Source organism: Tachysurus fulvidraco, chromosome 9 (assembly GCF_022655615.1).
Source record: "Tachysurus fulvidraco isolate hzauxx_2018 chromosome 9, HZAU_PFXX_2.0, whole genome shotgun sequence".
Classification (NCBI taxonomy): Eukaryota; Metazoa; Chordata; class Actinopteri; order Siluriformes; family Bagridae; genus Tachysurus; species Tachysurus fulvidraco.
In genome coordinates this window covers 23,697,537-23,722,178 of record NC_062526.1, presented here as the reverse complement: position 1 = coordinate 23,722,178, position 24,642 = coordinate 23,697,537, and the positions used below count along the sequence as shown (strand labels likewise).

Sequence of the window (24,642 nt, the reverse complement as noted above, 5' to 3'; positions counted from 1 at the left end):
ATTCCTTGCAGGAAGACAAGTCGAATGAACAACTTCTCATTCAGCAGCAAGAACATCCACATATCTTACCAAAAAGGGAGATTCCAATCTTTAATGGTGATCCATTGCAGTATATTTCATTCATTAGAGCATTTGTACATGGCATTGAGGGAAAAAAACAACAATGATAAAGATCGTTTGTATTTTCTTGAGCAGTTTACTATGGCGCCACCCAAGGACTTGATCCAAAGTTGACAGCATTTACCCCCTGACAGAGCCTATGCATTGGCCAAAGATTTATTCAAGGTATCTAATGCCTATTTGGAGAAAGTGTTGAACTGGCTGCTTTAAAGGCTGAAGATTTACAAGGATTACAGGCTTATGCTTTGTTTCTACGTACCTGTTGTAATACTATGAGTGAACTTTCTTACATGAATACTGTGGTGACAAAGTTACCTTATAAGCTCAGAGAGCAATGGAGATCCAAGGCTTGTCAGATTATGGAATCCAGTCAAAGCAGACCAAAGTTTTCACATATTGTGAAGTTTGTTGAAAAACAGGTTAAGATTGCAACTGACCCTGTGTTTGGAAACATTCAGGACAAACAAGGTAAACTTAAGGGTCAATTACGTAAACCATTTAAAGGGACTAGTTTTGCCACTGATGTTGCTGCTTCAGTTCCAACAGGGAAAGCAAGCAACGTTCCATCACAGCAAGGATATCATTTTGTATCCAAATCAAGTATAACCTGTCTCTTTTGTGTAAATCAACATTCATTGGAAAAGAGTTTTGCTTTGAAGAAAAAGCCTCAGCGAGACAAAATTGAATTACTGAAGGCCAAAGGAGTTTGCTTCGGAGCCCTGAAGTTGGGACATTTGAGCAATTAATGTGAGAATCGTTTGATTTGTGATGTTTGTGGAGAAACACATCCAACAATCCTGCACATATATCGCAAAAAAACAACTGTGAAGGAACCAGAGGAAAAAACACGAACTAGTGTCTGCTCAAACTTTGTGTCACACAGGGGCCGGGAATGAGAGAAGTGTAATGCCAATTATACCAGTTCAAGAAAAATCTACCAAAGGTAAAACTCTAATGCAAACTTGTGCCTTTCTAGATCAGGGAAGTTCAGCTACCTTTTGTTCTGATCGTTTGATGCAAGAGCTGAATTTGAGTGGAAAGAAAGTCAATATTCTTCTTCGTACCATGAGCCAAGAACATTCTGTGTCCTGTAATGTCATTGATGGTCTGGAAATTAGGGGTATTAATACTAATGATTTCTTCCCTCTTACTTCTGTATACACTCAGCAGAATATGCCTGTTAATTGAGAAAACAATTTCTTAAGAAGAATTGTGTAAATGGCCATACTTGGATAGAGTTAAAGTACCATACGTTCAACCATGTACAACTTCCTCTTTCTCACATCTTCATTTAACCGACATTGTGACATGCAGAAAGAAAAAAGTGTAATACTCCAAACTCAACAAGCACACTGTCACAAACGCTTTAATGAACATTAAGTGTGTTTTGCAAAAACTAATTTCAAAATACACATTCAGTCCTGGTGAATTTCCCATGACATTCACAAACAGCCACATTCACAACACAAAACAAGCTTTTTACCTTTCATTTTTAAAAAAAGAATGCTACACAATATATAAAATGACACATACACTCAAAATATGATTTTTAAGATTACATAGATGATTTCAGCATTATTCTATATATTTACTGCGGATTAATTTGTTACAATGCTGGCGTATTCAGTTTTCTCTCCCACATTGATCTGGACCCGAGCTGCTCCGGCTGTGTGAATGTGGCTTACAGTAGAGTAAGTAACATCAGGCACAGTCTGTGAAAGACAGAAGAGGAAAATTCTACATATAACACTTCTGTTACTTCTACTGTTGTCTCAAAGAAGCAGGTAAAATCCTGTAAAGATGACGCAAATCTCTAAATCTGACTTCTTTATTTACACTATGTGTTGTTCCGTACATTTAAGACTAAACGATGTCACATGACAATAAAAATACAGCTGAATCCAGGCCTGCATGTACACTAACCTGATCCTTCTGCTTTGGACGTCCTTCAGTAATCACGTTCTTTCCACATTTTCGTCCTAATGGGAAAAGACCTCAGAAATCACACCATCAAACTTATTTAGTTACTGACTGACTTGTTTTGATTGAGACACAAAAGGAAGTTTGTGGAAATTGTACTAATTAATCAATTTCAAAATCTGTGTGTGTTTTGTACCTTTGCGTCTCCAACAAATAAATACCATTACACCAACTATCACCAACAGAAAAGCAGCCACAATGCTGAAAACTGTGAAAAAACAATAACACATAAAATGTTTTAATAAATGTAGTAATACTATCATACATTTTCAGTACTGATTAAAAGTTTTGGCACCCAGAGGGATGCTACTGTGTGGTTGTTTACCTTGTTCCAGTGTAGGTGGAGCGTTTGATGTTTTACTTCGAGGCTGTTCTGATGTAGATCTTCTGTCTGTTTTCTCTGAGCGTGTTGAAGTTTCTCTTTTTCCTCCTTAAAAGAAAATAAATCTAAAGAAAAACCTTCTTTAAAAATAAAAGGTAGCATAATTAAGGTCATGTTAATGAGGTTAAATGACACCTACATAAACAACACCTGACATGAACCTACATGAAGATTTATAAAGTGTAATAAGTGTCAGCTGATGTAAAGACAGAGAATTGACAAATATTTTAGATATATATTTCTATATTTTATTTCTCTGACTGTATATTAGAAGAAAACACAGTCAGATTAAACAACATGACTAACACTTTAACTCTGGACTTGCACAGCACAGTGCCACTTTATACACACCATACTGCACATTGACAATTCAAGGACAATCATTTAAACCATACGCATTTATGTATATACATTACTTTTTCACATATTTTCATATTTTATATAGTTTATACTTTTTATTTATCTACCTGCTTTTGGTTTTATTTTAATCCCTAATTGCATTCCTTTTATCCTTTTAAGCTTGAATATCGGACAGATGCAAAAAGCATTTCACTTCATTTTGTACTCTGTATGTATGTGTATGTGACAAATAAAATTTGATTTTATTTGATTTGACATTGACACCTTCTGAAGCTTTTATTAATGTTTATGTAGGTTTATGTCAGTAGTAATGAAGGTGTATTCTGAAGGCTGTGCTCTCTCTGGTGATGATAATCAGACAGAAATCACATGACACAAAGGTGTTTCTGTGCTGTTACCCTGCTCCTGCTCTGACCTGCACACCAAATAGGTGTCATTTTAATGTGACACACTATGACTCTTAGAGTAAAACCATCAGTTACGGTAAATGTAGTAGACATGTTTGTTACATAAATTACTATAATTCAGTTCTTATCACGTCTGTTCACACACTAAATATAAACTTTTATAATGTATTTAAATGCTTTACCTTTAACATTAATCCTGATGTCTCTGTATTCCCTTAATCCAGTTCTGCACCTGTAGACTCTCTGATCCTCTTCTCTCAGGTCAGATATGAGCAGAGACAGATTACCAGGAGAAATGTGATTAAACAGCTGAAATCTGTCACGATAGTGTTCATCATTTAACACGTCAGTCCAGTGTCCTGTTCTGTCTGTTGTCCAGGTGAATGTCTGTGGATCGGTGTGCAGGTCAGAGCAGGAGCAGGGTAACAGAACTGAACCACCAGGGAGTCCATTGATAACTACCTGATGTTTATCACCAGAGAGATCACAGCCTACAGACACAAACATACAAACACTCAGAATCTACTGAACACACTGCATGGTGAAAAGTACATGTGAAATATAAGCTGTAGATACACAGAGTTTTGTTTACCGTTGAGTTTGACTTAGAAAATTATTTTTAAAATTTTGTGTCAAATTAAAGTGCTACATAATTCAGTCCACATAGACCGCTGTTGTGTTCACTGTGTGAAAAGATTTAAAAATGTGAACACAGTATTGAGAAATAGATTTAACCAAAAAATGTAAATAAAGCACAAAGTAGGAGGTGAAGCTGCTGATCACTGAACCGTCACTGATAAATAAAGATAAATCATTATTTTAGGAACTTCTTCATAGGGCTAAATGGCTCCTGAATAAACTCCTAATAAGTGACATGAACCTAAATCAATATTTATAAAGACATGTATTTAAAAAGACTTCCTAATGTATCAGCTGCTGTACAGACTGTGTTCATCTATGTTCATGTTAAATTAATATAAACACCAGGTCTAGTGTGTTATGTAGAGTTTCTTTGACTGTAAATTAGAGTTTGGTTTTAATGTTTAATGTCATATTAAAATTTATTCTGATGTATCAGATATTAAGATAAAAACACTCAACAAGTTGACAGTGACATCTAGTGAAGGCTTTATTACTGTTTATGTCTTGTGTCAGTTGACATGTAGCTCTATAAACACTACAATGTTATGAGAATAATCTTAGTTTAGACTGAGAAATATCACAAATCCAATCCAACACCAGTCCAAAGTTCAGGTCAGTCTGATACCATAATCAGTATTTAATGTCATTTATAACTTAATACTGATGTGTCACTATATGACTCCTAAATTAGTTTCCCTTCTATTATGGTCAATGGAGTAGACATTTTATTACATATGTAACTATAATTCATTTTAAGTATGATCAAGGTTGATTTTACACTAAATATTAACTTTTATTGTGTATTTAAATCATTTACCTTTTTCAAGAATCCTCATGTCTCTGTGTCCCTTCTCAGTGATGCACCTGTAGTCTACCCCATCCTCTTCTCTCAGGTCAGATATGAGCAGAGACAGATTACCAGGAGAAAATTCATCAAACAGCTGAAGTCTGCCACGGTAGTGTTCATCATTTAACATGTCTTTCAGACCTCCTCTTATGTAGGCCATCCAGGTGAATGTGTGAGGTTTGGTGTGCAGGTCAGAGCAGGAGCAGAGTAACAGAACTGAACCACCAGGATGTCCAATGTAAACATGTTTAGTTTGAGCAGAGAGATCACAGCCTACAGACACAAACATACAAACACTCAGAATCTACTGAATACAACATGAAGTACAATATTTTCAAATGAACTGGAAATATTTATTCTTCAGTACATTTAATTCATAAATGTTGAAATGGAGACTGGCACCAATATGCAAATGAGCTTCATAAATATGTTTATGTATTATATATCTACACATACAGCATGCTAAACGTGACTATAAACACGATTTCACACGAAATAAATAAACACGAATAAAGCTGTATTTCAACACCAAGCACTTTAATGGACACCCCCACACTTCATAAACATGTTATCTGTAGGATTTTTTAATCCTGTAATCATCTGTTACGCGCCAAGATTCCACAGAATCCAACGGTATAAAGATCATCACTGTGTGACCAATATTCATAGAAATACAAGGGAAAAAACACATGAGCAGAGACAGTGTTTCAGGATGATGAATCATATTCCAAGAGAAAAATCTGGTTGAATTACACAATTTCACGTCTCTGCCACCAAAAGAAACTGTTGCTTATTGTCTGTGTCCTTCCTTTATTTGTCTGTTGCTGAACAAAGCCAAACACTTCACTTATTATGCGCCTTGGCTCATCCATCACACACGGACTTTACTTCTTTAACATTAGATTAGGTTTTAATACACACAAAAAATTTTTCAACTAAAATTTAGAGGTCCACTCACTCACTCTCATTTTCTACCGCTTATCCGATAAAGAGGTCCAGTAAGTAGCCTAGTAGTGTATCAACATCTGCAAGCAATCAATACCTGACTGGCAAATCAAATACCAAATAATTAAATATTCAGTACAATTCAAAAACTTTTTGACAATATTTATTGCCACGTAACACAGAACTGAACTTATGTATGATTGTAGATATGCATAACATTCTCTAATTAAATAAATAAAAGTAGGGCTACATTTCAAAAATAAGAGAAAATAAATAAAATGTGAAAATTGTGTATGTTTAAATAAAGTGCTTAACTTTCCTTTTTATATCTCAGTGAGAGAACTGAGCTCTATCTTGCCAGGATGTTAAACCTGGGCTTGAATGGAGTCAGGGCCGCTCTCATACAGTACACATGTGGAGGTGCTCATTAGTGAGCCTGGAACCATATTTAGTTTTGATTATGTTCATTGTAGAGAAAGCTGCCTCGCAGTTGTTTGTAGAGCCAAACATGGTCAGGATGTATAGGGCTACTTCCCTCAGACCTGGGAAAGCTGTCTCGGGAAAGCTGTCTCAGGGAAGCTGTCTTCAGATTTGAGTGGATATGTTTATTCAAAACGTTTATGTTTTGTCTCATAATGGCGTTTCACATTGCCACTTTTAATAAGTGCCACGGTTTCTGTGACACACTGGTTTACATATGAGAGACACTGGTTTAGTGGGAAGTATGAACGGAAATCAGTCTGTCCATTCTGTATTAAATGCTCTATTTCCGCTGTCCACTTTTCTTTTTTTTTTTGAGAGCGCCATTTGTTCTTTATTCTTCCTTTCTCCGTCTCTCTCCTCTGTTTCTCTCCCTTTCTCCATCTCTCTTCTCTGTTTCTCTCCCTTTCTCCATCTCACTCGTCTGTTTCTCTTCCTTTCTCCGTCTCACTCGTCTGTTTCTCTTCCTTTCTCCGTCTCACTCGTATGATTCTCTTCCTTTCTCCGTCTCACTCGTCTGTTTCTCTTCCTTTCTCCGTCTCACTCGTATGATTCTCTTCCTTTCTCCGTCTCACTCGTATGATTCTCTTCCTTTCTCCGTCTCACTCGTATGATTCTCTTCCTTTCTCCGTCTCACTCGTATGATTCTCTTCCTTTCTCCGTCTCACTCGTATGATTCTCTTCCTTTCTCCGTCTCACTCGTATGATTCTCTTCCTTTCTCCGTCTCACTCGTATGATTCTCTTCCTTTCTCCGTCTCACTCGTCTGTTTCCCTCCCTTTGTTTTCTACATGTATCGCTATCTTTCTTTCATGTGTAACTCTAATTCTCTCTCCTCTGTCTTGCACCGTTGAGATGCAGTGTTTACTTCAGGAATGCACAGACTTGATTGGCTGAGTGGTATCAAGTGGGATGGTTTAACTTGCATTCAATTGGTCTGTACGTTTCCACTACCACTACCATAAAGATTGCAAAAGCTGCAACGATTAAGGTAGAAGACCAGTGTGAAGTTGGGCTTCTACCCAACGCAAAACATCAGAAAAATAGTCTTCTTTGTTTGTGCTGCAAAATTTTTTGTTTGTGCTGCTTTGGTTTTTTAGATATTAAAAGAATAATTATAGTAAATTCTAGGTCACTCAGCCCCTCCACCTACTCCAAATTTAACCAAAATAGTCTCATTCGTTTGTGCTTTGTTTGTTCTGCTAAAAGTTTCGTTTGTGCTGTTTCGGGTTTATTAAATATTACACACTGAATTATTGGCCGATTACGTCATCAGCCCCCCCACATGCACCTAATTCAACAAAAATAGTCTTGTTCGTTTGTGCTCAGTTTGTGCTGGTTTATGCTGCTAAAAGTTTAGTTTGTGCTGTTTCGGTTTATTAAATATTAAACATTTTATTAGGTGGTCATTCTAAGGTCGAAGCGTCCCGTCAAGTTTTAAATCAGAACCTTTTGTTTTGGCTGTAGGTCCGGGTCAGTATTGGACAGCTTCTGGGTTCGGACCCGGACCACGGTCCGCCTGTTAGTGACCTACGATCTACATCAGGGGTGTCAAACCCAAATTCACAGTGGGACAAAATAAAAAGCTGAGATAAAGTCACGGGCCAAACTGAATATTAACTGAAAAATTAACTGCAACTGATCTGTAATGTTCAACCTTTTTCATATAGAAACAAACTTTAGTTTTGCTTATGTAGCCCTCTCTCCAATAAATGTGGCTCAAATGTGAGAATTAAGTCTAGGGAAATTTACAAATCAACAATAACCTGGAGAGAGACACATTTCTAAATTATACTATTCCTATTAATCACGACACCCAGATCTCAGATATTCACTTGATGTTTGTGTTTACCTCCAAATTGGAAATGACAAATATTCAAAGAAAGAAAAATGAACTCAACAAATGTATTTATTTTTTTTCCCTCAGAACTATTTTGTCTCTGTGTATTTTTTTCTTTTTGTGTGTTCCTTTAAATAATCAAATAATTAAATTTGCACAGTCACTCACCACAACAGTAGATCTCAAAAACGTAACCCCAAAAGAAATGAAGAAAGAAAAAAACAATTGTCACTGTACTCTCAAATTTTACCCAGCTGGGATTTTCAATACACAGATGCCGCGCTAGTTGGAGCTCTTTTTATGCAAGGCCGATGTACTCACGAAACAGAGGAAAAATTAAATTCCAATTTCAGAATGACCACCTTCAATTCTCACATTCAGACGAGATGATAAACAGCATCCGGGACATTTTCCATGACAACGATGAAAGGAACCGCGATGAACTCCTCCCTCCTTGAACGGGTTTGATGCATCCGCGAGATTCAACACAGAACTCCCGATTTGGACTCGTCGAATTCAATTTCTTAAGCAAACTAAGCACGCATTTGACAAACTCCACACACCACTGTAGTACCTTTGAACTGAATTATTAAATTAAACACGGGTATAATCTTCCGGTTTACGAACGAAATATAGCTAGAAACTGTAACCCTGAACTGAAAAAAACAAACACGGGAATATTCTTCCGGACAATTTGTAGATCTGAATCTAACAAAACAAATAAATATATGAGAGTATCTCACGTGCAGATCCTCGTGCTAGCTTTCATCCGTAGCTCTGACTCACGAGTTGAAATGCACGCAGCCTGTCGCCGAAATCTCTCAAACTCCAAAAGTTACACCCACAACTCTTCACAGATAAACTGTCACTCAGAATGTCCGTGAGCCTTGACTAATATCAGTTTTTCTCCAAACCGACCAATTTTCCATGTCAAACTCAACTTTTTCCCGCGCAATATCCTCACTTCCCGTGTTAACAAAAACTGCACACCCCCGTGTCCGTTTTCCTCTAACCCCTCTAACTTGAGAGGTCAAAATCCACATCTCTCATAGGACAGAAAAGAAATGATGTTTTCAGAAAACGCAATAATGCAGTTTTTTTTTTCAATATCTTACATACACACACATTTGAAAATTCCTTTATAAATATGACTTAGAAAAATAAATAAATAAATAAAATGAAAACATTTGTCAGCGTATGTGTGCCTTATGTCAGACCCAAAACACACACACAAAATAAAACAGTTAAAGATTCAGAAATCCAAAGATTTCTTCAGGGTTCTACACTTAAACAAAGGATATGGAACAACCAGAGCTTGATATTACAAACACATAAGAAATTAAATTTGAAAATATAGCTGCAAGCAGCGATGGCGGGCCCTCGCACGTTTTTATATCGCTATACGGTGCCTCCCAGAAAACAATGCACGGTGGGCAAGTACATGAAGTGGGTAAATGTCAGTGGACTATTTTATGTTGTTACTGACCCATTTGGGGACTGTAGGTAAATGAAACCCCACATTTTAGACAAACGGGGGCGCTAGTGAGCCACTTAAGAGACACGCCTTTGTCTGACCTTTTTGTCCACACTTAACAGCCGACAAATGTGATGTACAGTATGTGTCAAATTTCAAGTTAATCTAAACACGCCAAAAGCCTTAAATATGCCTGAAATAAAAGTAAACTTTGACACAATGCCATGGCAACAGTGTTTGAGACATCAAAAATCCGTTTGCAATTTTGCATTAGATTCAATCGCATGAATCCTCTAGGAGGAGTATTTAGAAGTTCATTGCATGCAACTGTGAAAAAATCCACCTTTGTGACTGACACACTTCCTGGGGCCTGTTGGTGGCGCTATACCCGAGACTCACAATAAGTACATCGATGCGATCAGAATCCTTGGCCGAACATACACACTGCGTGTCATCACAATAAGACATTTTTTGCTTTAGATAGAAGACACTTCCTGTTTCTCTGAATGCGCCATAAATTAGTCGCCTCGCCATGGCAGCACCGTTCGAGATATCAAAAATCCCTTCGTAATTTATCATCTACAACGTCTCGGCATCATGTTGACCACTTTTGGTGTCAATCGTATGAATGTCCTAGGAGGAGTATTTAAAAGTTCACCACATGCAACTGTTGTGACTGACACACTTCCTGGCGCCTGTTGGTGGCGCTATGTCCGAGATTCATAATAGGCACATCGATGAGATCGGAATCCTTGGCCGAACATACACACTGCGTGTCATCACAATAAGACATTGTTTTGCCTTAGATAGAAGACACTTCCTGTTTCTCTGAACTTAGTCAGAGAATAACTTAGTCATAACTTAGTCACTTCAACATGGCAGCACCGTTTAAGATATCAAAAATCCCTTCGCAATTTAGCAATCGCATGAATTCCCTAGGAGGACTACTTAAAAGTTCACCGCATGCAATTATGAAATAATCCATAATGGCCGACTTCCTGTTGGGCGGAGCTCATAGTTTAGAGCGTGTAAGTTGTTCGGGTCGATGAGATCTATATGTGTACCAACTCTCGTACATGTGCGTACATAATTGCCCGATCTGTGCACAAATGTTTGATTTTTCATTATAGGGGGCGCTACAGAGCCCCCCTGCCATGCCCGTATTCCAGCCTTTGCCCAAGCCTAGCGCCGCCCGACTCTGACGTGTGTGCGAAATTTCAAGAGTTTTCGAGCATGTTAAGGGACCCCAATTGGCCAATGTGTGCAAAATAATAATAATAATAAAAAAAAACGTAATAAAAAACCCAAATAAAAAACGATAGGGCTTCGTACCATCGGTGCTCTAATAAAAGACACATCAGTGGTGTTCATTTCTCAAACTTTGACCATACATTTTTGACACACTCTCATTAAAGTTCCAGGCAGATTTTGCTGTCTCTACTGCCACAATAACTCTTTACAGCCTTTACAGCAGCTTCACTTTTTTGATTTTGCGTTCATGAACATAGTCTGCCGGGAAACCAGACTTTTTACATCTCCTCTGCCTTCTGGAGCTTCTGCTTTACGTCCAGGTCCTTATACTTCTCATAATGCTTCGTTTCATAGTGTCTTCTTATGTTATATTCTTTCGTTACAGACACGTTAGCTCCGTTAGCATACAAGACAAACAGGTCTGTCCTTTATATTCGTGAACAGATAATCTGCCTCCCTCCTGTCTTGAAAGCTCCTATTGTCCATCTTTCGTTTGGCCATTTTTGTGGAGGGTGGAATTAACTTGCTCGATGTGACTGTAACATGGTTGTTAACGACTGTCAACAGAGAATGAGGGGCGCTTGATGTTCGTGACTATGCGTCAATACAGTGGCTAGGCATTCTACAAGGCAATTTGGCCCATGGGCCAGAGTTTGACACCCCTGATCTACATGAACAAATTAAAATAAGAAACATTATATTGACATTTCTTAATAAAGAACTGAATATTTAATGGCCCATATAAAGTTTAATGTATAAAGGTAAGGCTAAAGTAGAAATCAGCTGTTCTACTTTTTGTTTGCTTTAAGAAAAAAACATCTTATTAAAAGACACTAATTTACAATTAGTTACATGGAAAAAATAAAGACTTTAAATGTGATGTGATATAGGGAGTGAAGTCGGTCTTCAAAAAGACAATAGTGACAGAGGGACAGCAGAAAAAGGTGTGAAATTCACAAAAATCTATTTAAAGCTAAGACCAGAGTGAAGAAGTGACGCAGAAGTTACACCAGTCCACCACACTGCTCATAGAGCCACACATTTGCACTTTTGTAAAATAGTTTACACATTATTAAAAATAGAAAACATTATGAAGATGAACTGGTAATCAGCTTATAATATTATTTTAATTGTTTAATTGACTTTTCCTCCCCCGGTCCAAAGACATGCATGGTAGGTTGATTGGCATCTCTGGAAAATTGTCCGTAGTGTGTGTGTGAGTGAGTGAATGAGAGTGTGTGTGCCCTATGATGAGTTGGCACTCCGTCCAGGAGGTATCCTGCCTTGATGCCCAATGACGCCTGAGAGAGGCACAGGCTCCCCGTGACCCGAGAAGTTCGGATAAGCGGTAATGAATGAATGAATGAATGAATGAAATTTAATCTATTTTAGTAAATTGTGTCAAAATAATGAAAAGTGATATAAAGAGTCCAAATATACCATTGTTGAGAGTGTTATGTTGTTAAATGCATGTAACTAATTCTAAAAAATAAAAACTAAATATGATGTAGGAAGTGAAGAGCGACATCAGTGACGGAGACAGCAGAAAAAGGTTCACAGCTAAGACCAGAGTGACAAAGTGTATTTAAATCATTTCTACTATGTTTTATGTGATTTATTATAGATAAATTCAATAAGACAGATTGTGAGAGATGTAATTCAGTAAATGTGTAAAAACATACACTGTAATATTATAGGGATGTAAAATTATCTCACTGTAGAATCCTCCTTATTCATTAGCCCACCTCTCTTCATCAGTACATTTTAGACTGAAGTTAATCAGGAAGAAAAAGTCCACATGATCAAAGCTGAAAAGGTCTAAATAAGGACATTATAACACAAGGCATGACGTGAATGTTTACCTTGTGTATAAAGATTAATGATGTCTTAAAATGTACATATCTAATGTTATTAATTTTAAACAGTGTTTGGTTTATTTTTTAGGAACAGAGCTGAAATCCAGCCTACTGTAAACCCAGTCTGGACAGAAACCACATGAACTAAACACAAAGCAGCTGAACTAAGAACTGGATAATATTCTCTCTCCTGTCTGTAATAGAAAATAAAATATAACTTCACTCACCTGCAGCGACGTGAAACACGACACACAAAAGATATAAGCACTTCATCATTACTGATTCTTCTGCACACACACCAGCCACTCAGTGTGAAACACACCCTGACACACTGACTGAGCGTCTCTATACACTTTGGTTTTCAGGAAACAACAACAACCACTATGTCATTTCTCATTAAAAAAAATAATATTTTAACACTCGCTGACACACAAATTATATGTTTGGCATTTTTTGACATGTTTGGCTTGTAAATTATGTGTGTGTGTATGTGTGTGTGTGTGTGTGTGTACACACACACACACACACACATAATTTACAAGCCAAACATGTCCTTAAGATATTTCAGAAGATGTAAAAAAATTAAAAATAATAATAAAAAATGAGAAAATAATAATAATAAACAACTGGGCATGAGCTGAAACATAAACTTCACTTTATAACACACAGGAATTCTAGTGTTTGGGACAAAGCTGTAATGTTCATCAGTATATTCACCAGCAAGTGTGTTTCCTGAAACTTGCAGGAAGTCTTAAAGACACATTTACCTCATGTGAGCTAAAGAGAACATAGAGGCTGGTCAAGAGTGATTATGAAACGTAAGATTAATCAGAGGAGTATAATTTTATTTATAAACCTGTTTTACAGTTTAAAATGTTTCTAAAAACTGATTTAATTTATTTACTTATTTATTTATTCTTTGATATAAAATTACGGCTTAGTGACTAAGTGACGACATCTTGTGTTTCGAAGCTGGTACTACAGCTGGCCTACAGATAATTAATCTAATAATTTGTGTACATCAAAATTCTACAAACAGAAGAAAGAAGGTACTTTATCTCTTACTGATACCTATAACATATTACTCGTCTTACTACAACAAGCATAAGAACATTTTTTAAATAATAATAATAATAATAATAATAATAATAATAATAATAATACACAGAGCTATGGACATACAGCAGTTAGATTTGGATCGAGACAATTTGCCTGTTGAAAGAGCTTTGGGTCTCCAGTGGAGTGTAGAAGCTGATACCTTTCAATTCAAGATTTCTGTGAAAAATCAACCATGTACAAGAAGAGGTATTTTGTCTGTGGTAATCTCTATCTATGATCCTTTGGGATTTTTATCACCACTTATTCTGCCAGCTAAGATGCTTTTACAGGAGTTGTGCAGTTCCAGGTGAACAGATGTTTTAAACTCATGAATTTTGGACAGCCCACTCATGCTTGTTTGCATCACTTTGCTGATGCTTGTGAAACTGGTTATGGCACAGCTACCTATCTTAAGATGTAGAAGAGTGCAAACATGGTACATGTGGCCTTTATGTTGGGTAAGGCCAGAGTAACACCAATGAAGCCAATAACCATTCCTCGCTTGGAACTTTCAGCGGCTGTCCTAGCTGTTAAAGTAGACATTATGCTAAAGAAGGAACTGCAACTGCAATTGGAGATTCAATTTTTTGGACTGACAGTACGACTATCCTTAGTTATATCAAGAATGAAGACAAAAGGTTTTATACCTTTGTTGCTGATAGAGTATGTAAGTGCCCGGTAAGGTTTTGATGTCTTTTATTTTGAAATTGCCACTTTTCCTTTGTTACGTCACTTGGTGTCCACAGGTGCATATAATCTGGGAGTTTGCACGTGGATGGAGGTGGAAAGGGGGTGAGTAGCTGGGACACTCACTTTCTGTTGACCGTTTCTTTTCGTACGTTTCGTTTCTTTGGATATACACTTCCTTTGAACGTTTCTTTTGATTTACAGTTACTTCCTTTTCTATTTTTTGGAGATTATTTCATCTTGCCATCATTTCTGCTATACATCACAATAAACCACCTGAATGAAACTGAAACGCGCCATCTTTAACTCCCTCTACTCAGCCTCTTAGCGGCTACTGGTTGCTGCTACAGTTTAGTCATCAGAAAGTGACTCGCTGTTGGATTTGATCATTGGGATCGTGGATCATTGGGATCGTGAATCACTGGGATCTTGGATCATTGGGATCGTGGATCATTGGAAAGGACTTCTCTGGATGCAGAAAAGATGAAACACGGACGCACACACCGAAGCAAACAATGACTACAGAAGAGGTATGTTAGCGGTGTTGCTGTTTTTCGCTCCAGCGTTGCTATTTATTGAATGTGAAGACGCCTGTGTTGCTGCGTGAAGTTTGTGTACCACGATATTGAATGGATTGGATTGGCTTGTGATTGTGAAACAAGGTGCAAAGTTGTTTCGCACGGTGGTGCTGCGCCCATTCATGAAATTATTGGATTGATTAATGCGCTTTGAGTACAGCGCTGTTGGATGAATGTGGATTGCGTTGTGGGCGAAATGAATGTAGATGAGCCTGAGAACGCTGCTGAGAGCAGCAAGAGAGAGCCTAAGCCTACTGCAAAGGCCTTGGCAGTCAAAATGGAGGGATTGCAAAAGGATCGCAAGGCTATGGTGAATAAAATGAAGAGCATGATTTTATCTATGAAAGACCTCATGAAATGTGATGACAATGCTCCACAAGTGCGTTCAATGTTGATATCTTTGAAATGTTTAAGGGATGATGTATCTGTGTTGCATAAAAAGATACTTGTGTTTCTCCCTCCTGATGAACTAAATAAACAAACGGAGTGGTTTGAATCAATATGTAAACGCAATGATGGATTTGTGGAAGATGTGGAAAAATGGATGAATGAAGTGGAAGATTCCAGGCAAAGTGCTCCAAATACAGAATCAAGTTCTACTCAAGGCCATGCAAATCTTGGCTTATCACTCTCAGTTTTACATTATACAAAGCCATTGGATAATCCTCTTATACCTCCATCTTCAGTTGAACCAGTATCATCATCTCACAGTATGCAGGATCCAAGTGAATATCAGAACCTTAAAGCTGGCCATGATGAAGTACAGTCTCAAATACAACCAACAGACAGTGTTTCTAATGTGAGCAGGAAAACGTTGTCTAGTAACACAACTCATGGATCTCAATGCAGTCGATCTTCTATTGCATCTGCTCGTCTTAAGACAGAGGCCGAAATGGCAGCCTTGTTGGCACGTCAGAAAATGTTACAGCAAAAACATGCACTGCAGAGAGAAGAGGAGGATCTGAGGAAGAAAAAGGAACAAATGGAGCTTGACACTGAAATTGCTGTATCAATGGCCAAGATGAAAGTATATAACGACTCGAGATCGAAATCGAGTATATCTACTACGCCTCCTGATACCAATGTTTTAAAGAAGAAACAGACTGGAACTGAATCTTTTATTCCTAATGTGGAATCATTTTTACCTTTAAGTTCATGTGTATCGTCACAACATCTACCTGTATCATATTCACAGACTCATGCTACTCAAGAGGATTTAATGCATTTCCCAACTCGGTCAGTTCAACAATCGCAATATACTGTTCAATCTAATACAAGGCAGACACATTCTGCATTACCCAGCACCAGTCATGATAATGCACATGTACAAGGACCTAGAGTGCAGGGTGCACATGGATCAAGTTCACATGATGGTTTGGAAGGACGAGGTGTTTTCGAGCTTATTGATAAGCAAAATGAAATCGCTGCCCTATTAATTCAACAACGTAATTCGGCTTCGCTTCCACCAAGGGAGGTCTCATTTTTTGATGGCGATCCATTGCTTTACTATGATTTTATACGGACATTTGAAGAGGTAGTGGAAAGGAAAGCAGTTGGTGACGCAGATTGTTTACATTTTCTGGAGCAGTACACTAGAGGGCAACCTAAGGAACTTGTAAGGAGCTGTCAGCACATGATTCCTTCTCAAGGGTACAAAAGGGCCAAAGCTTTGCTTAAGGAGCATTTTGGCAATGAGGTAAGGATAGCCTCAGCTTACATGGAGAAGGCATTATTATGGAGAACAATAAAGTCTGAGGATGCTAAAGCTCTGCAGGATTATGGCTTGTTTCTCAGAAGTTGTTGTAATGTTATGCAGAATATTCATTACATGAATGAGTTGAATCTTGCCACCAATATGCGAGTCATTCTTGCGAAACTTCCTTATAAGTTGAGAGAAAAATGGAGGATAGTGGCATATGATTTACAGGAGCGACGTAACCACACAGCTTGTTTTTCTGACATTGTGAATTTCATAGAAAGACAAGTGAAAATAGTTACAGATCCAGTATTTGGAAACATTCAAGATGTTCTGCCTAGTGGAGGTAGAAACCTGAATGTAAAGTCACCTCATTCCAAATCTAGAAGCAGTTTTGCCACCACAGTCACTGCAACAGATGTAAATGAATGTAGTGGGAAGACTGTAAACAGAATCTGTCTTTTCTGTGAAGGGGAACACAAATTGGATTTTTGTAAAAGGCTTGCTGAGAAATCTCATGGAGAAAAGATGAATTTTCTGAAGAAGAATGGGATTTGTTTCGGTTGCTTATGTACAGGGCATGTCAGCCGTGATTGCAAGGAGAGAAGCATATGTAAGGTATGTCATCTCAAGCACCCAAGTCTTCTTCATTTTTCTTCATCAGAGAAAAGGAGCATTCATTACACTAGGAAAGAAGAATCAAAGCCAACACTGGGTAGTGCTTTGGTCTCACTTCAATCCAGTGCTCTTACTGGGGCTGGTAAAGACAAGTGTGCATTGTCTATTGTTCCTGTATGTGTAAAGTCAAAAAAGGGAAGTAAAGTGGTGATCACCTATGCATTCCTGGATTCTGGAAGTTCTGCAACTTTCTGCACAGAGAGTTTAATGTCAAAGCTCAATCTCTCTGCCAAGAAAATCAACATACTAATGAGAACCATGAATCAGGATAAATCCATCTTTTGTCATGTTCTTAAGGATTTGGAAGTGTCAGGATTGAATCAAGAGCATTACTGTACTTTGCCAGAAGTATAAACTCAGAAGATCATGCCCGTAAGCAAAGCTAATATTGCCACACAAAATGATCTTGCTTGTTGGCCTCATTTAAATCACATCTGTTTGCCGTCAATTGATGCTTGTGTAGAGCTGTTGATTGGAGCTAATGTGCCAGAGGCATTGGAGCCATGGCAGATTATTCGTAGTCAAAATAATAGCCCATATGCTATAAAGACCATGTTTGGGTGGACAGTTAATGGACCAATGAACCTACTGGAGAAGCATGCTGTTGAGGAGTATCCTCATACCACTGTTAATAGGATCACAGTTATGAAATTGGATGAGTTGTGGGAGCGACAGTTCAAGACCGACTTTCCTGAATGTGTTCAAGAGGAACAACAAGGATTGTCAAAGGAAGATCATAGATTTATGGACTTTGTTTCTCGATCAGCAAGACTGATGAATGAACATTATTACATTGGTCTTCCACTCAAAAATGAAACTGTTGTCATGCCAAGAAATAGAGCAATAGTGGAACAACGTGCTCTGAATCTTCAAAGAAAGCTGCGGCGAAATGCAACCTTTCATTCTGATTACGTTAATTTCATGAAGAGTGTCATCTCCAAAGGCCATGCTGAAAAGGTTCCCATAGCGGAATTGGAACGACATGATGGACGCTTATGGTATCTACCTCACCATGGGGTATATCATCCCAAAAAGCAAAAGATCAGAGTGGTGTTTGATTGTGGAGCATCATACCAAGGAACATCATTGAATGAACATCTTCTGCAAGGTCCAGACTTAACAAGTCCTCTGGTGAGTGTTCTTGTGACTTTTAGAATGGAGTATGTTGCTATGATGGCTGACATAGAATCGATGTTTCATCAGGTCAAGGTGCATCCCAATGATTGTGATCTATTGAGATTTGATCAATTGAGATTGTGATCTATTGAGATTGATGGTGATCTGGAAGAATACAGAATGGTTGTGCATTTGTTTGGAGCGACATCATCTCCAAGTTGCTCTAGTTATGCATTGAGAAGGTGTGCAGAGGATCATAGGGATCTGTATGATGCCAAGACTGTAGATGTTGTCTTCAATAACTTTTATGTAGACGATGGTCTTGTATCTGTGCCTACAAACTCAGATGCTGTGCAGCTGTACCAAAGTCTCACTGAAATATGTGCCAAAGGTGGATTTCGATTAACGAAATGGATAAGTAACAGCCGTGCTGTGTTGAATGCCATACCTGAGGAAGACAGAGACCAGAAAATAAAGAGCTTGGATTTGGAACATGACATGCTACCATTGGAAAGAGCATTAGGTGTTCAGTGGTGTGCTGAGTCAGATGTTTTCAAGTTTAAGGTGACGATCAAAGATAGACCTCTTACCAGAAGAGGAATTCTTTGTCATTAGTTCTATTTATGATCCTCTTGGTTTTCTGTCTCCAGTGATCTTGCGTGGCAAAATTATACTTCAGGATCTGTGTCGAGAGAAAATTGGATGGGACAGCACTATTCCAACAGTGTACATTCAGCGATGGACAAGTTGGTTGGACGAACTTTATGAATTGGATAAATTCCAGGTTCGCAGGTGTTTTAAGCCTGACAACTTTGGAGAAGTTACATTGGCCCAATTACATCACTTCTCAGATGCCAGTGAGAGAGGTTATGGCACCGTATCTTACTTGTTGCTTCATAATGATCAGAACATTGCCCATTCTACTCTGCTAATGAGTAAAGCAAGAGTGACACCTTTGAGAGTAATCACTATCCCTCGTCTGGAGCTCACTGCTGCTACACTTGCGAGTCGTATGGACAAGTTGTGGAAAAGAGAGCTGAAGTTAAATCTTCAGGATTCTGTATTCTGGACAGACAGCACCTCTGTTCTTAAATACATCCAAAATGAGACTTCTAGGTTCAAATGCTTTGTAGCCAACAGAGTGGCTGAAATTCAAAAGGTTTCTGAAACTACACAATGGAGGTACGTGAACTCTTTCAATAACCCAGCTGATCTGGTATCCAGAGGTATAAAGGTGACTTCCTTCTTAAAAAAACAAGATATGGATTTCTGGTCCTTCATTTCTTCTTCAACCACAAGAGTCGTGGCCCATGGATCCTACTCATGTAGGTGCAATGTCTTCTAATGACCCAGAAGTAAAAGGGAGTGTTCTGGTGAATACTGTACAGGTTCAGCAGGATTATGATTTTATTCCATACTTTAATCACTATTCTTCATGGATGCGATTGAAAAAGAGCATAGCTTGGATACTTCGATTCAGGAACATTTTAATTGATCTAAGCAAGGAAAGGAAAAGATTGATGACTGATTACTGTGACATGGACAAATTGCAACAAGAGACTCTTGACAAGGAGATGCAAAAGTTCAAATCCAATATGACCTTTAAGTTGTTGTCTCCAGATGAACTGGAAAAGGCCGAATTGGAGATTATTCGTCTATGCCAAAAGAAGAGGTATTCTGATGAACTGTCTAGTCTACGGAAGGATGGACTGGTAAAACGAAGTAGCGAACTCTATAAACTTAACCCTGTGCTTCATTCGGATACTATTAGAGTTGGTGGACGTCTGGACAAGGCTATGATGCCTGAAGAAGTTAAACATCCAGTTATACTGGCTAAGAACCTGCATGTTACAGATTTGATCCTGCGGCAAATTCACAATGACATTGGACACTGTGGACGAAATTATATGATGGCTACTTTGCGACAGAGATATTGGGTCCCTGGTGCCAGCACTGCGATAAGGAGGATTTTATCAAAGTGTGTAGTCTGTAAACGTCTTCATGGAACCAAGGGTCATCAGCAGATGGCAGATTTGCCACAAGAGAGAGTTATACCTGACAAACCACCTTTCACTCATGTTGGAGTGGACTGCTTTGGTCCCTTTGAAGCTAAGCGAGGAAGGAGTATTATAAAACGTTATGGAGTAATTTTCACGTGTTTGACCATCAGAGCTGTTCATCTCGAAATATTATCTTCACTTGATACAGACTCATTTATTCATGGATTAAGATGATTTATTGCACGTCGAGGACAAGTAGTCGAGATACGTTCAGACAATGGTACGAACTTTGTCAGTGCCCAACGTGAGTTGCAGGAAGCCAAAAACAACTGGAATCATAATCAAATCAATTTATTTTTGCTTCAAAAAGGAATCAAGTGGAACTTCAATCCTCCGTCTGGTTCACATTTTGGAGGAATTTGGGAACGGCTTATAAGGTCCGTAAGGAAGATTCTAAATTCTATCCTTAGAAGACAAAGTTTGGATGAGGAGGGTTTACACACACTAATTTGTGACTAATTTGTGAAATTGAATCAATCCTTAACAATCGTCCTATATCTAGAGCATCAATGGATGTTAATGATTTGGAAGCCCTTACTCCTAACCATCTTCTTTTGTTGAGGACTCAGCCATCTTTACCACCTGGACTGTTCGAGAAGGACGATTTGTATTCATGTCGAAGGTGGCGACAGGTCCAGTACATGGCGGATCTATTTTGGAAAAGGTGGATCGGAGAGTATCTACTTGAACTACAGGAACGCCAAAAGTGGCTGGTGAAGAAACGCAATTTTCAAGTGGGCGATATTGTGCTTGTAGTGGATGATACTGCTCCAAGAAGTTCATGGATTATGGGCAAAATTATTCATATCATACCAGATAAAAAGGGATTGATACGTCAAGTAAAAATCAAGACCAAGAGTACCTACTTGACCAGACCTATTACTAAAATTTGCCTTCTTCTTGAAACTGAGAACTTTTAGTTGTTTAATGACGTTTTAAAGTTTACATAAATTGAGAACTCTCAAATGACATTCTGAAGGCTTAGTTGGATTGGTTCGCATGTTATTACAGATATTGTTCAAACATTGAAGAACTGGACATTGGTCTACTGTGATTGTATCGTATTATGATTATTACTTTTTTTTTTTTGGGTGTAATAATCAGGGGCTGGTGTGTAAGTGCCCGGTAAGGTTTTGATGTCTTTTATTTTGAAATTGCCACTTTTCCTTTGTTACGTCACTTGGTGTCCACAGGTGCATATAATCTGGGAGTTTGCACGTGGATGGAGGTGGAAAGGGGGTGAGTAGCTGGGACACTCACTTTCTGTTGACCGTTTCTTTTCGTACGTTTCGTTTCGTTTCGTTTCTTTGGATATACACTTCCTTTGAACGTTTCTTTTGATTTACAGTTACTTCCTTTTCTATTCCTTTTCGTCATCTTTAACTCCCTCTACTCAGCCTCTTAGCGGCTACTGGTTGCTGCTACAGAGTATCTTTTATCAGAGATGCTACACAACCTCAGCAGTGGAGATATGTTCCCTCCAAAGAAATTCCAGCCGATGATGCATCTCGTGGACTGAAGGTGGAACATTTTCTAGTAAATCAGAGATGGATTGAAAGTCCAAGCATTCTTAGTATGTCAAGTGACACATTGTGTCCCATAAGGAAACTGGTTTCAAGTGCTGATGACCCTGAGGTTAAGAAGGAGTTGAAGGTAAACGCTGTGACATTGCAAAATGAACAGAACGCCACCAGTCGACTTATTCATTACTATTCAAACTGGAAACGTCTTAAGGTGGCAGCTGCTTGGTATTTGAAGCTGAAGAAATTTCTCATGCAATTGAGTCATAAGAGAAAGGAGATTATGACTTTGCAACAGAATAACAATGCTGCTGTAAATGCCAAGTTACAGGAATTTAAAGCACTTTGTCTCTCTGGGCAGACAAAGTTTAACTGTAAAAGACCTGTCTGAAACTGAGATTAGCATTATTCATTTCAGTCAACAGGAAAGATTTCAAGAAGAAATTGTGGAGCTCAAGAATAAAATTGTGGGAGTCAAATGGACTGTTGCTAGTTTTTGGCCCCATTGAAGTAAAAAGAGGACGGAGTAAATTGAAGCACTATGGGGTAATTTTCACTTGTATGGCAAGTAGATACGTCCATTTGGAAATGGCATACTCTCTAGATACTGACTCATGCATTACTGCTATATGCAGATCTGTTTGTCGTCGTGGACAAGTTTCTCACATGCGATCCGATAACGGGACCAATTTCATTAACTCTTTAACGAGTGTTAAAGGAGGCTCTTATTGCTTTAAACAATAAAAAGATTCAAAAGGCTTTATTGCAGAAGGGAATACAATGGAGCTTTAATCTTCCTACAGGTTCTCATTATGGAGGAGTATGGGAGCGCTTAATTCGAATGGTCAGACAAATTCTTTGTGCTGTCCTTCGACAACAAACATTGGATGATGAATCACTGCAAACTGTTTTGTGTGAAGCAGAAGCAATTTTGAATGACTGACCTATCTCTAAATTATCCAGTGACCTGGAAGCCCTCACACCAAATCACATCCTGCTTTTAAGAAGAAACCCTGTTCTGCCACCTGGATTATTTGAAAAGTCTAATCTGTATTCCAAAAGAAGATGGAGACAGGTGCAGTATATTGCTGATTTATTCTGGAAAAGATGGGTACAAGAATATTTACCCTTGCTACAGAAGCGCAGGAAATGGAACAAAGAGCAAAGCAGTTTTGCTTTGGGAGACATTATCATCATTGCTGACAATACTGCACCAAGTGGCTCCTGGTTACTTGGAAAAATCATAGATACTTATCCAGATAAAAAGGGTTTGGTACGTTCAGTAAAAGTTCATACCAAAAGCAGTATACTAGAACGTTGTGTAATTGCCATAAGCAATTAAGGGGCCGGTGTGTAGGAGCCTTATATGAACATACCATGTTAAACCAGTACGGGGCAATTTCTTTTAATGAATAAATGAGTGCACCTGGGATAGAGGGAGGGTTTTTTGTGTGTACGGGGGAAACTCAGTTTTTTGACTTAATTGTGGTTGACCCTTCACTAAAGTTAGAGGTGAATCGTGTCTGGGGAGTGAGCTATTAATTAACGCGTATCAATAAAAGGCAAATGTTCTTTATATGCTGTCTTTTATTGGAACAGGCATATCATACAGTCACCATAGTTCCATTGTTCATTCATCCACAGTTCATAGTCCACGCCAATCCTGCACATATCACGTGTAGCTAAACAACTAAACAAAATCCCAAAACGATGAAAGTATATGCTCAAACACAATATATCTCACATATGCGTGAATACGCGAATTGTATCTTTATCACGAATATGTTGTTTAGCTACACATGTGATATGTTCAGGATTCGCGTGGAGTTTTAGTTTAGACAGTTTTAGTTTGTATTTAAACTGTCTAGCTTCAATAAGAAGCTGTTTTAACTGGTTAGATAAATAATGAAGGTTATAAGTAACGTGTCAGCTATCTATGGTTAGCACCAGGTAGCGCTGTTAATACTGTAGCATTTTGCTAATACTATAGTTACTAGTATGTTTCCTTACTTACCCAATAAAAGCTCAGTTTAACATTTTTTTACTTAAATACCGACAAAACCGCTCACAATTTCACCAAACCTTTAAACGTTAAGCTCTTGTTGTATCACAAGGACATTAAACTGAAGGAAAATGTCACTTTCCAGACCGAGAAGCTAACAGCTACTCAGACGTGTTGTTGTTTTTATTCCACTCGTATTCAGGATTCGGAAGTAACCAAAAGAACCAATCCGAGTACAGAATGGTTTAGTGTTAACCAATCACAGTGCAGAAGGCGGGATTAATCGGAATATAGGTAGGGGCGTAAAAAAGATCCGTTCTAATTTCATGATAGTGATTGGGCAGCTCTAATGTCACATGTCATCCATGGAGGATTTAGATTGGCTACATTGCTCAAGATAATGCAAGAAACAGGATTGTGATTGGATGGATTTTTGTGAGTTCGTTTAATCCTCTAAAAGCTTCAAAAAAGAAATAAAATAATTAAGTGATCAATTAATTATTATGTACTAAAATATTATCAAGAAATTCTACCTGTCGTGACCCAGTAACATTCAAAACACAGTACCTCAAATAATGACATGAGCACACATTAAAAAAATGTAAACATGAATGTGTTAAAAAC

At 38.1% G+C, this 24,642-nt stretch overlaps 1 protein-coding gene across 8 annotated transcripts in view; it reads right to left on the bottom strand.

The window, feature by feature from the left end:
- Positions 1-24,642, bottom strand: part of LOC113640723 — a 137,919-nt gene that overhangs the window by 11,960 nt on the left and 101,317 nt on the right. For 2 of the 8 annotated variants that reach the window (XM_047818119.1, XM_047818123.1), the window contains exons 2-3: positions 4,709-5,011; positions 3,432-3,740 (exon numbers count right to left, since the gene is read on the bottom strand). In XM_047818119.1, coding sequence (XP_047674075.1) covers positions 3,432-3,740; positions 4,709-5,011 — 612 coding nt within the window. The other 6 variants (XM_047818126.1, XM_047818118.1, XM_047818122.1 and 3 more) reach the window with 6 other exon arrangements.